This window comes from Danio rerio, chromosome 20 (assembly GCF_049306965.1).
Source record: "Danio rerio strain Tuebingen ecotype United States chromosome 20, GRCz12tu, whole genome shotgun sequence".
NCBI classification, from domain to species: Eukaryota; Metazoa; Chordata; class Actinopteri; order Cypriniformes; family Danionidae; genus Danio; species Danio rerio.
In genome coordinates, this window is record NC_133195.1 from 924,621 (window position 1) to 938,362 (window position 13,742).

The following is a 13,742-nucleotide window of genomic DNA, read 5'->3' on the forward strand; positions in this document are numbered from 1 at the left end:
CTGGGATTTTCACTCACAACCATCTCTAGGGTTTACAGAGAATGCTCCGACAAGGAGGGAATATCCAGTAAGTGGCAGTTCTGTGGGCGCAAAGGCCTTGTTGATGGTCAGAGGAGAATGGCCAGACTGGTTCCAGCTGATAGAAAGGTAACAGTAACTCAAATAAGCACTCGTTACAACCGAGCTCTGCAGAAGAGCATCTCTGAACACACAACACGGCCAACCTTGAGGCGGATGGGCTACAGCAGCAGAAGAGCACACCGGGTGCCGCTCCTGTCAGCTAAGAACAGGAAACTGAGGCTACAATTCACACAGACTCACCAAAACTGGACAATAGAAGATTGGAGAAACGTTGCCTGGTTTTGCTACTCAAGAAAGTGAACTGAATTTGATTTATTTAGCTTGAAGACTTTTTAAGTTAACATATGCTGATGTTTTATTGAAAATATGCATGTATGCATGTATCATACAGGAGTCATTTCTATTTGATGACGCTCATTATATATATATTTAATTTTTTTTATTTGATGCACATTGACCATACTTCAAAGAGATATAAAAGTCATACCTGTGACGTTTGCACTGGTTTTTCCCGCATACTGCACAACTGTGTCCCAGAGGGAATAACTCATGCTGCTCTTGAGGCTGCAGATATAAACATAAACCACATATAAACACCGGTAAAACAATATATACCATTAAAGAGTCTCTAAGTGTGTCGAATTCATGTGAAATCTTTGCAGATATAAAAAGGAAGTCAGTGGTTGTTATGTTCAGGGATATATATTTATGGCCATTCATTTATTTATGTAATTACACCGTGTTTGTTTCTAGATGTGTGTTCTCCCATCATTTTGTGAACTTCTCCTCCTCTTTCTGTCTTTGAGCTACCCACAGTGCAGATAATTACCGTAATTACTGTCCCACTAGCACTGATTTCACAAGGCATGCAGTGCACAAGCAGAGACAAACACATTCCTCTTACATTTCAATCTGCCAAGATTGGTTTATTTCTAATTAGTTTCAGAGTTTGGAAGTTTTGTAGAAAAGTGGGTGCCTTTTATTGATTTATTGTTTTATATTCATGCTCAAATATATCACGCTCCAGTTATCAGAAGAGAGGACTCTCTCTGTGCTTTAACAATCCTGGGAAAAACTTAAAGAAACACTACACTTACTTTTGGAAAAGGCTTATTTTATACAGCAAGCCATTCAGTTGAATGGATTCAGACGATCTCTAGGTCTGGCGGGAGCACTTTTAGCTTAGCTTAGCATAAATCATTGAATCAGATTAGACCATTAGCACCTCACAAAAAATGACCAGAGTTTCCTATAACCAGATCAGCCTGGAAAATAGCAACTTTTCATTTTCTGTTGGTCATAGTACAGTAATAGGAAAATCATCAACACTCTTTGGTCATTTTTGAGGAGAGGAGATGCTAACGGTCTAATCTGATTCAATGATCTATGCTAAGCTAAGCTAAAAATGCTCTCGCCAGAACTGGAGTTTGGCTAAATTAATTCAAACATGGTATAACTGAGCAGATTAACTCTAGAGAAGCCATAAAATGAGATTTTCCACACACAAAAAAAAAAAAAAGGTGGAGGGTTTCTTTAAACTTGTGATTTACAAAGACAACAAGCATGAACCGAAAGTGAGATATATAGGCTCGTTTGGGTTCAGTAACTCCAGCAAACACACCTCCAGATGCATATCTGTATTTAGATCGCAGTCACCACAGAAATGTCTGAGATTAAAGGACCTGGGGTGAATGGAGGAACTCAACTGCGCCGCCTCATGGTTAAAAGCAGTACTGCATAAAAGCAATGATGAAGTGGAAGCTTGTACAAAGGGAAAATGTCAACCAAAGTGTTTCTGCAGACTGTTTTCATCAGGTCTGATTATAAACAAATACTATTAATTACTGTTTACCATTAGATGCTGGATATATTCACACACTGCTGACACACAACTGTGTTTAAACCCCTTATAGAAGTGATTTCTGCATAATAGCTGCACTTTACTTCCATCTGACTCTATCAAAAGTGAAACCATTTAATCCAAATATTCGCAAATTGCTAGGGAAGACATGGCAGACTACACACAGTGGATAATGTTATGCATTTAGCACTTTGGCATATTTATGACCCTGATAAGCTCGCTAAAATGACCGGATAACAAGGAACAATTTGTTGGGATATAGTTAGAAAGTCCTGAGTGGAAAAAAGCACCGGAGTCAGTGGTGGCTTTATTACTTGAACACTACACGATGGAAACAGTTCAGCGTTCCCAGCCGCGAAGATGATTTATAATGGCTTCAGGATGACCCCGCGACATGAACCCACTAAGAAAGAGTGCCATTATTGTGGAAAAAAGGGACGAACAGTAGGAAGAAAAATAGAACCAGAGTGATGAATGATCTTAATGGAAATCTGATGTCACTGCTTCAGCAATTTACAGCCATTGTCCCATTGGGACCCGGCGCAGTAAGGCTCAAGACGTGTTTGGCGCGATTTGTTGCTATTTTCAGATCAGCCCAACAGTAATTTTCATGTTTTGAGCTACATTGTTTAAATGATTTAAGAAACTGAAATAGACCGTGCCATTGACCAATTAAAAGCTGCTCTAAAGTAGTGTGGAAACCGGAGCACCTGGAGGAAACCCAATCGAATGCAGGGAGAACATGCAAACTCCTCACAGAAACGCCAACTGACCCAGCCGAGGCTCGAACCAGCAACCTTCTTGCTGTAAGGCGACAGCAATACCTACTGCGCCACCATTATTATTATTATTACTCTTATTATTACACTTATTATTACATTTATTATTTTTATTATTATTATTATAGCTATTATTATTATTAATCTTATTATTACACTTATTATTATTATTACTCTTATTATTATTATTATTATTACTATAATTATTGCTAAAATTATTATTATAACACTTATTATTATTATTATTATTATTATTAATATTATTATTACTCCTATTATTATTTTTATTATTACTCTTTTTATTATTATTATTACACTTATTATTATTATTATTATTACTCCTATTATTATTATTATTATTACTACTCTTTTTGTTATTATTATTACACTTATTATTATTATTATTATTATTAATATTATTATTATTACTCCTATTATTATTATTATTACTCTTTTTATTATTATTATAATTACACTTGTTATTGTTATTATTATTATTATTATTATTACTCCTATTATTATTATTATTATTACTCTTTTTATTATTATTATTATTACACTTATTATTATTATTATTATTATTATTATTATTATTGCTCTTATTATTATTATTATTATTATTATTATTACACTTATTATTATTATTATTATTACACTTATTATTATTATTATTATTATTATTATTATTATTATTATTATTACACTTATTATTGTTATTATTATTATTATTACTCTTATTATTATTATTATTATTATTATTATTACACTTATTATTATTATTATTATTATTACACTTATTATTATTATTATTATTACTACACTTATTATTATTATTATTATTATTATTATTATTACACTTATTATTATTACACTTATTATTATTATTATTACACTTATTATTATTACACTTATTATTATTATTATTATTATTATTATTATTATTATTACACTTATTATTGTTATTATTATTATTATTACTCTTATTATTATTATTATTATTATTATTATTATTACACTTATTATTATTATTATTATTACTACACTTATTATTATTATTATTATTATTATTATTATTACACTTATTATTATTACACTTATTATTATTATTATTACACTTATTATTATTACACTTATTATTATTATTACACTTATTATTATTACACTTATTATTATTATTAGTAGTAGTAGTAGTAGTAGTATTACTCGATTTGTACTCTTGAATAGACATTCCTCTAGTAGATTCAACAGTGGTTTTAAAGTCAGGTCTGTTTTGTTTTTGTTTTGTTTTATACTCACTTTCCTCTTGGTCTTTATTGAGATGAGAATATTGGGCAGCAGGTATTCTGGGCTGAGGGAGCAGTAAAACGTGATCACTCCAGCCAGAAATGACCAGAAAACCATCAGAATATGGAGATACCTGCAGAAAGCGTGAGGATATAAAAAGAGAAAGATACATTAATCCAAGCAGGTGAATATACACTAATTTCTTTTTAAAACTATCACCAGGAAACAATTGCCATGTTTCCCTAATGATGTTGAACAGATTCAGGAGTTGTTCACAGTATTTCCTCTAATATTTGTTCTTCTGGAGAAAGTCTTATTTGTTTTATTTTCGGCTAGAATAAATGCAGTTTTTAATTGTTTTAAAGCCATTTTAAGCTCAATATTATTCGCCCCTTCAGCAATATTAGTGTTGGATAGTCTCCAGAACAAACCACTGTTATACAATGACTTGCCTAATTACCCTAACTTTACCCTAATTACCCTAGTGAAGCCTTTAAATGTCACTTTAAGCTGTATAGAAGTGTCTTGAAGAATATCTAGTCTAATATTATTTACTGTCATCATGACAAAGAGAAACTAAATCAGATATTAGAGATGAGTTATTAACACTATTATGTGCAGAAACGTGCCGAAAAAATAAGTGTCTCTCTCTCTATCTGTGTGTGTATGTGTGAGAGAACACTCACTGGTTCAGTATGATGGTGGAGGAGATCATAACCGTGAAGATGCAGAAGATGACCGGATATTGACGGGCAACATCCTTAAACATGTCGAAGCGCAGACCCCTCCTCACACAGCCCAGAAATGAGTGAGGGTCCGACATTATTCCTAAACAAGAGCATACACAACCATGACGTCAACAGAACACACCCTCTCTTTCAATCCTGATGATATTACTGGGGTAAACTTGGTTTCATATTTGCACATTCAGACTTTCTACGTAATAATATAATTTCTGAAAAGTAATGTTTGCAAATTCTAAATAGGAAAATCATATTAGCAGACAAGGCGGCATGGTGGCTCAGTGGTTAGCACTGTGGCCTCACAGCAAGAAGGTCGCTGGTTTGAGCCTCGGCTAGGTCAGTTGGTGTTTCTGTGTGGAGTTTGAATGTTCTCCCCGTGTTGGTGTGGGTTTCCTCCGGGTGCTCCGGTTGCCTCCACAGTCAAAACACATGCAGTACAGGTGTATGAATGTGTCTGAGTGTGAATGGGTGTTTCCCAGTACTGGGTTGTGGTTGAAAGCAAATATTTAAAGTACAATAAAGGCACCGCGTCACAAGTTGTCACTGTTCCAAAATAAAGTAATGAATGTCCGAATATAAAACCAACTTTACCTCCATGATGATATGAGGCTGACATGGTGGATATCGTGGTACTGGATAGTCCACGCAAAATATGATAAATTACTCACTATTTATTCTTCCTCAGGTGGTTTCAAACCTTTATGAGTTTATTTCTTCTGCTGAATGCTAGGCGATTTAAAGAAAACTGAAAACCTGTAACCATTGACTTTGATAGATGGAAAAACAAATACTATGAAAGTCAATGGTTACCGGTTTTCGGCAGAAGAAAGAAACGTTAACAAGTAAAGGGTGGGTAAATGATGACAGAATTTTCAGTTTTGGGTGAACTATCACTTTAATCAGTCCGGCCATATTAGTGTATTTACATGGTAAACTTACAAAACTATTAAGGTTTTACCATGGTGCCATTTTCTAAAACACGGTTGTGCTGAAGTACACACTGCAGATACTTTTTATTAGCGTAAAACTGTTACGTTACCTTGAGGAAAAGTTGGTTTTATTTTATATTTGCACATTTGGACTTTCTCCTTAAACTCTTTCAGAAAGGTATTGTTCGCTATTTATTCTAAATAGGAAAATCATATTAGCAGCCAATGATTATTATCAAATACGACATTGTTGACTGTCATTGAAATGGTGCTAATGTTGTTTTGAAGTCATACTTACATGCGAATAAACAAATAAACCTGAACAAATGTGTGAATATAAAACCAACTTTACCTTAACAACAAAACATAACATCTCATTTAGTACTGATGATATTCGGTTGACATGGTGGATATCGTGGTACTGGATAGTCCATGCAAAATATGATAAATTACTCACTATTTATACTTCCTCAGGTGGTTTCAAACCTTTATGAGTTTATTTCTGCTGCTGAATGCTAGGCGATTTAAAGAAAACTGAAAACCTGTAACCATTGAATTTGATAGAAGGAAAAACAAATACTATGAAAGTCAATGGTTACCGGTTTTCGGCAGAAGAAAGAAACTTTAACAAGTAAAGTGTGAGTAAATGACAATAGAATTTTCAGTTTTGGGTGATCACTTTAATCAGTCCGGCCGTATTCGCATATTTACATGGTAAACTTACAAAACTATTAAGGTTTTACCATGGTGCCATTTTCTAAAACACGGTTGTGCTGAAGTAAACACTGCAGATACTTTTTACTATTGATGTAATGTTGGTTTTATATTCGCACATTCCTTTATTTAACGTCCTCTATATTATCTACTACACTAATTTAAATATAGGGTCTGAAATCCCATGTAAATACGAGTTGAAAACAACATTAGCACGATTAAATTGTCTGTGAACACTGTTATACTTTGATATTCATTGGCTGCTAATATAATTTCACTATTCAGAATTTGCGAATCATACTTTCTGAAAGGATATTATTAAGGAGAAAGTCTGAATGTGCGAATATAACACCAGCTTTACCTCAATCTTTTTACTGGCGTAATACATTACAATACTATACCATATTATTAAACAAACCAAGGCATTTAACGTTACAAGATCAACCGAAGTGCACTATTATCAATAACTCTACGCTTGTTTTGCTTTATGTCGCTGTCTAATTAAGATATTAAACAGCAGCGAACGATTGCGATGATTATGACAGCTAACGTTGGCGTGATGATGTGGTTTTCTCACCTCACGGATGATCCGCAGGCTCAACATAAACTCCAGAAACATCTCAACACATCCTGACACAAATGTTTTGATCATCCAGCTGATTGTTTCACATGATCAGATTACTGAGCCTTACGTGAGCTGCACTTCCGGGTTTAAGACGAGAACGCTCCCAACACATTTTCAAAATAAAAGTTTCATATCTGTTCGATAAAATGGGGTAAAATGTGTTTTATTATGATTATTATTATTTTTATTATTATTATTATTATTATTATTATTATTATTACTTTTTATTGGTCATTCTTTTTTGTTAGGCTTAGTCCTTTATTATTATAATTAATATAATAATATTATATATTAATTGTAATAATAATAATAATAATAATAATAATAATAATAATAAACATAACAAAAATAATAACAATTATTATTATTATTATTATTATTCATTTTTTCATTCTTTTTTGTTAAGCTTAGTCCTTTATTATTATAATTTACATAATAATATTATATATTAATTGTAATAATAATAATAATTCATATTATTAATATTATTATTATTGATGCTTTTTAAAGTGCACATCTGACCTGATTTATAGTAAAGTGCATTACACTAACTATATTATAGCGTTTAAGACATTTTGTCAATGAATTAATGAACTTTAGTCAATCTATAAACTGTAATAAATACTGTAGTATACTTTAGTTTTTACTACAGTAAACTGGTGTATATATTGTTAAAAAAAGTATATGAATATATATATTGCAGATTCAGATTTTTTTACTTAAATTATTCGGAATAGTATGGTTCATTGCAAAACATGCAATAAAATAGTTTGGAAGACTTAAATTATTAATATTAATACACATTAGGCAAACAGGATTTCAAGTATGTTGCAAATTTAGTCTGAAATAATCTGTTTTGATGCATAACTGGTTTATTTAACTCATAAAGCACTGCAAAAAGCGTTTACTTGTGAGAAAGTGAGTAATTTAACTGGCTAAATTGACTTTAAAGTGTAAAAGTGACTAGTTGATTTTACTTAAAAAGTGTAGATATTTCTGTTTAACTTAACTTAGAGATATAAAGTTCACTTAACTTAATTATTATAATTAAATTTGTATATAATTTTATAATTAAATACTCGCTTTCTCAACTAATCATGCTTTTACAATTTAATTTATATAAAATAATGTAAAATTACTGAAAAATGATTGGTGGAAACAAAAATACTCAACCAAAATATGGAGATATATATATATATATAAGCTTTAAATCTTTTTTAAAATTGATGACACGCTTTTATTTATTTTTTTATTTATTTATTTATTTATTCTCTAAAGATCGTAGGCTTTCTTTTTCTTTTTAACTACCCAGGTTCTGATCGGCTTTATGTCTTCTGCCTTCATAAATATTGGAAGTCAGTGCTTCTCAATAAGTCCACAAGAGGGCGTCAGCAGACCAGTGGTCTGGAAGAAATCTTTCTCTAACAGAATCAAACAGCCTTTCTTGAATAATATGAATAATAAATACAAACAAAATCACCCCAAATGAATCATGGCTACTTATCTAAGCCTCCCGTGTGTAACTGAAGAAGAAAGGGAAGTAATTTCATACAGAGCCGTGAAGCTTTCAGTGCTGCAGTCAGAGAGCTGGACTATCAATACTGTTTGCTTGTTTTTACATCACAAATTAAACGTTTTTGTATATATATTGTGTATATTTTCATGACTTTAGTCAGAGAGCTCGCTCCAAAACCTGAAAATTAAAATATGAAAATGCCATACATTTCCACAACATATTTTTTGCGCTTTATATTATTATAACTGGTTTAATTAAAGTCAAATTAAAATAAATAAGATTTTCTCCAGAAGAAAAACATGCACTGTGAAAACATAACTGTTCTGGTAAACATCATTTAGGAAACAACTGGGGGTGCGTTTATACTCTGTGCTTTATACTCTAGAGGCAAAACCCATAAATTTTTTATTAAATTCTTTATTTTAATGGCCAAATTTCATAGTCATGAATATAAATGTTCAGCTAAAAATCCAAATTTTATTGCATTAAAAAATGAAGTGAAGCGTTTTATCGAGTCCATATCACCTTCAAAAATCTAAAAGCGAATGGTACAAGCCTGTATATGTTAATATTGCTGTGATGTTTATATCGCGCTGCACGGTGGCACGTTCACTTCACAACAAGAAGGTCGCTGGTTCGAGCCTTGGCTTGGTCAGTTGGCATTTCTGTGTGGAGTTTTACGGGCATGTTCTCCCCGTATTCGCGTGGGTTTCCTTTGGGTGCTCCGGTTTCCCCCACAGTCCACCACAGGTGAATTGTGTATGCTAAAAATTGACCGTAGTGTGTGTGATTGAGTGTGTATGGGTGGATGGGTTGCAGCTGGAAGGGCATCCGCTGCGTTATAAATATGCTGGATGAGTTGGCGGTTCATTCCACAGTGGTGACCCCAAATTAAAAAAGGGACTAAGCCGAAAAGAAAACGAGTAAGAATGCAATATTATCAATACAGACAAAAGAGTTTTAAATGAAAGTATCACATACACAGTTTAGGTCAGGACTGACTTTATTTAAAAAAGAGAGAGAGATGAATCTTCAAACGGACTGAACCGTAATACATAATTGTGCAAGCAGCTTTATTTTAAGACATCACTTTTGAGACAGACTACTTTGGGACAAAAGCCACTGTTACGTTTCAGGATGTTTTTAAGCATCGTTATTTAAGTAGAGACATTTCTCAGGTATAAAGTTACTTCAGATGTACCTGTACTTCTGGACAGAGCGAACAAACAAAAAAAAAGCACCACCACACCATTTCACGGTTCAAGGAATATTACTGAACGATCATCATATTTACATTTCAACAGTTTGTTGATGAAGTACGGGAGTAAATACGGTTGTTTATGAACACACGGCGGGTAAATGTTCAACGGCTAATGTTTTTTCTCTGGGCTTTGTGCATGTTGTAAAATAAGTTTCTACTTTACATTTCAGAGAAGCACATCAGCATTTAACACAGTTATTCCTGTCACTGTATCTGTGGTCATAATAAACCACAATTACCATCTGGCATTTTAAAAAAACAACTGATAATAGCATTTATCATCTGATCCGCGCCACATTTACACGAAAGCAGCGTGTAGATAATGGACCAGAAACATCTTAACAAAGATTCATTAGGCTTGTGAACCAAGCAAAATAAAAGTCCTCGTTGTTTTTGTGCTTTCCTTCATGTCCTCGCTCTCGTCTCATAACAGTTTCATATTAGCAAAACAACACATATCTCAAAAACACACCTTTCCTCATTCGTCACGATGATGCTGGATACACAAATCACCACAGAGCTTTATTTACACACTTTACACACCGCAAAAGAGTTTTTGCCTAGTTTTTAGTCTAAATATTCTACATTTTCTTAAATCAAGACTTAGCAAAAAGTATTGTCTTGTTTTCTGAAATAATAAATCCAAGTCACGTGAGTATTTCCCTTAAAACAAGCTCATTAATATCATATTCGCTATGAAATATAATTATTTAGCTTGTGTGTCCCTGCTAAAAAATCCAGCTTAAACCAGCCTAGGCTGGTTGGCTGGTTTTAGCTGGTCAACCAGTCTGGTTTTAGAGGTGTTTTGGCCTGGTCTTAGCTGGTCAGGCTGGAAAATGACCAGCTAAATCCAGCCCAGCTAAAACCAGCTTGACCAGCCTGGTTTAAGCTGGACATATCTGGTTTTGGCTGGGTTCCCAGCCTGGCTAGGCTGGTCAAGCTGGTTTTAGCTGGTAATCTCCCAGCCTGACCAGCTAAGACCAGGCTGGAAATGGCTGGAGACCAGCGTGGAAATGGTCAAAACCCCTCTAAAACCAGCCAAGGCTGGTTTAAGCTAGATTTTTCAGCAGGGTTTGAGGAGAAATTTGCTTAGTTTTTACTTATTATTTGTGAAAACAAGACAACACTTTTTGCTTGTCTCTTGATTTAGGAGTTTTAAACATTTCAGCTTGTAAAAAACAAGACAAAAACTCTAGAAACACTTTATTTGCAGTCTATATATATAATTTTAAATTCATACTTACACAGTTTTAATATTAAAAAGATCATTAGCCCCTTATTCCCATGTGAGAAGATATAATCGTTGTTCGAAAACCAAAAATTCAAAGTATAAAAATATAGTAAACTTTCATAAATCACGCACAACGTCCACACACACTACAATTAAATATAAGGGCAAACAACAACAACAACAACAAAAAAGCCCTGACAAATTCAACACTCTGTGATTCTGCCAAGCAGGATGCAATCCTGAATTAACATCTACGCAAAGTGACCCCTGAACCTGGGTTTCTGCAGGTTCCATCAAGTTAAATTTAAGACTGATTAAGACTTTTTAGATTTAAACAGAGCTAAATGCTAAAGATGAAGCGTCAAGTGCGAATGATTACATTCGAATAGTCGCGTCTTCGCATTTACAACATGTAAATCACTCGCGCTTGGCGATTCATCCACACCCGGTGTGAACGCAGCATTATGGTGGAGTCATGAATATCACGGTAAGAAAATATTAAAATAAATAAATAAACACAAATAACGGTTCCAGAAAGCAGGTAAGACAAAAACGAAAGCCCAAAAAGTAAAATAAACAAGTAAATATCAGGGTGAGAACGTGGTAAAATTTTAAATGTGTTAAAAATCAGGCGGCCAAGAGAGCTTTCTCTCTGGATAGCTTTTGTAAACACTGTCGGTTGGGTTTAGGGAAGGGGGTGAGTGGGGTGGGGGGTAAGTCAGTCAGTCAGTCAGTTGACAGTGGCCTCTGGTGGATGTACAAGAGAACAGAAGAGAAATTTGATAAATGAAAAAAAGTACACAGCGGCCTCTGATGGATTCACGAAAACAAACACTGCAGAAAAAACCCAGCTCCTGGGATGCATTTGGCGCTCTCCAGAAATGTATACAGGGGTATGTTTTCAAAATGAGCCTGGGTTCAAACGACGCTGTCTATGCATAACACAACCCCAGTCTAAAATAATAATAATTTAATAATAAAATATATAGGTTATGTTGGTGTCCTCTACAATAACTTATAGGGAATGTTTAAGCAAATATTACTGTAAGGAAAGCAATTAAATGCTCTTTGTAAATAAAAAGTTAAAGGTTTTTTGAGATTGGGATTGTCGGTGATTATATGGGTGTTAATGGTCAGATTGGGCAGCTATACATGAACAAAGGAAAATTAACACCTGCTAAAACAAGATTTAAGATCTACAATATAACATTTCAGTAGATTTAGGACTTTTTAAGGGGCCTAAAAATTTAGCTTTTGAGATTTAAGACATTTTAGGACCCTGCGGAGACCCTGCTAAACCTAACCATAGCATCTCCAAATTCAGAGAGCATTCAATGCAGCTCTTAATTAGAAGTTTTGTCTTGTTTCTAGTCTAAATAATCTACCAATTCTTAAATTAACAAGCATTTTCTAGACAATAGTGTCAAAATAAAGTGAGTTTTACCCTAAAACAAGCTAAATAATCTGCCAATTTTCAGCCAACAACTTGTTTTTTTAGCTTTAATAGTTGAATAACAATGAAAACATAACAACAAAAACAACAACAAAAAAAATCTGCAAGCGTGATCCTTAAATCTGACTCTAATATTCTTCCAGGATCAACATAGATGCTAATCCAGCGATAAGTCCTATTTGGCAAAATCACACTAACCGAGAAGCTCGGACGTTTGAGAAAAGAAACATTTGGCACTTAAGCGATGAAACGTCGTAGTGAGCACTTCATCAAACCAGTGGTAACTCAAGCAGCTTTGTGTTTTCAACTTGACACACACCCATGTAGAAATCTGATGTATGGATATATATATATATATATGCCAAGTACATATTTGGATTTCACAAATGTAAAACAATTGTCATATATGCTTCATCTATACTACATATCATATCATTCATATACAGTTGAAGGCAAAAATTTGACCTCTTGGGACTTGTATTTTAATTTATTTTTTTTATGATTAATTAATAATTTTATTTTAAAAGTCTTATTTATTTTAGTTTGGCTGGAATAAAAAGAGTTTTAATATGAAAATGAATATTGTTAGTCCCCTTAAGAGTCTTTGTTTTGTTTATTTACTCAATAAATCACTGTTGTCCAAAGACTTGCCTACCTAATTACACTTTATGCTGAATACAAGTATCTTACAAAATAATAACTACTGTCATCATGGCAAAGACAAAAATAATTAATTATTAGAAATGAGTTATTAAAAATGGAAAAAAAATAAAATAAATAAATGTAACAGGAGGGCTAATAACCATAAATTCAACTATGCATCATATATTAAAACGGCCATATAACAACAGATATATAAAATTATAGCTAATGTATTTGAACATATATCTACATATTTGTAGTTCCAATAGCTATTTTTGCAATATTTTGACATATTTTATATTTTACAAAAGAGATTACTTGAAAATGTGAGTAAATCCATTGCCTCAAAAGTGACAAGTTGAATTTACTTAAAAATTTCAGTAATTCTGTTGTAATTTGGAAATTATGAGCACAGCTAATTTACTTAATTACGATGGCTTTACTTGCTTTTTAAAGTAGTCAACTAATCACTTTTTACAGTGCAAAAACTTGCCTAATTACCCTCACGTGCCTAAGAAAAATATGCTACGTATGTTTGGGCTCAAAAAAGTGTTGCATGCAGAACTGTAGCAAACAATTTATTTGTGTTGAATTTAAACAAACAAGTTAAATTTAATAATGTT

General features: G+C 33.0%; 1 protein-coding gene across 4 annotated transcripts in view; it reads right to left on the bottom strand.

Annotated features, from left to right (window-relative positions):
- snx14 (sorting nexin 14) overlaps positions 1–7,080 on the bottom strand; it is a 41,838-nt gene extending 34,758 nt beyond the window's left edge. For 3 of the 4 annotated variants that reach the window (XR_012395542.1, XM_005160316.4, XM_005160315.4), the window contains exons 1-4: positions 6,969–7,080; positions 4,692–4,833; positions 4,018–4,138; positions 569–645 (exon numbers count right to left, since the gene is read on the bottom strand). Coding sequence is in view for 3 of the 4 variants with exons in the window: in XM_005160316.4 (XP_005160373.2) it covers positions 569–645; positions 4,018–4,138; positions 4,692–4,828 (335 nt within the window). In the remaining variant the exon portion in view is untranslated. 4 annotated transcript variants of the gene reach the window in all.
- Between the last annotated feature and the right edge of the window lie 6,662 nt (positions 7,081–13,742).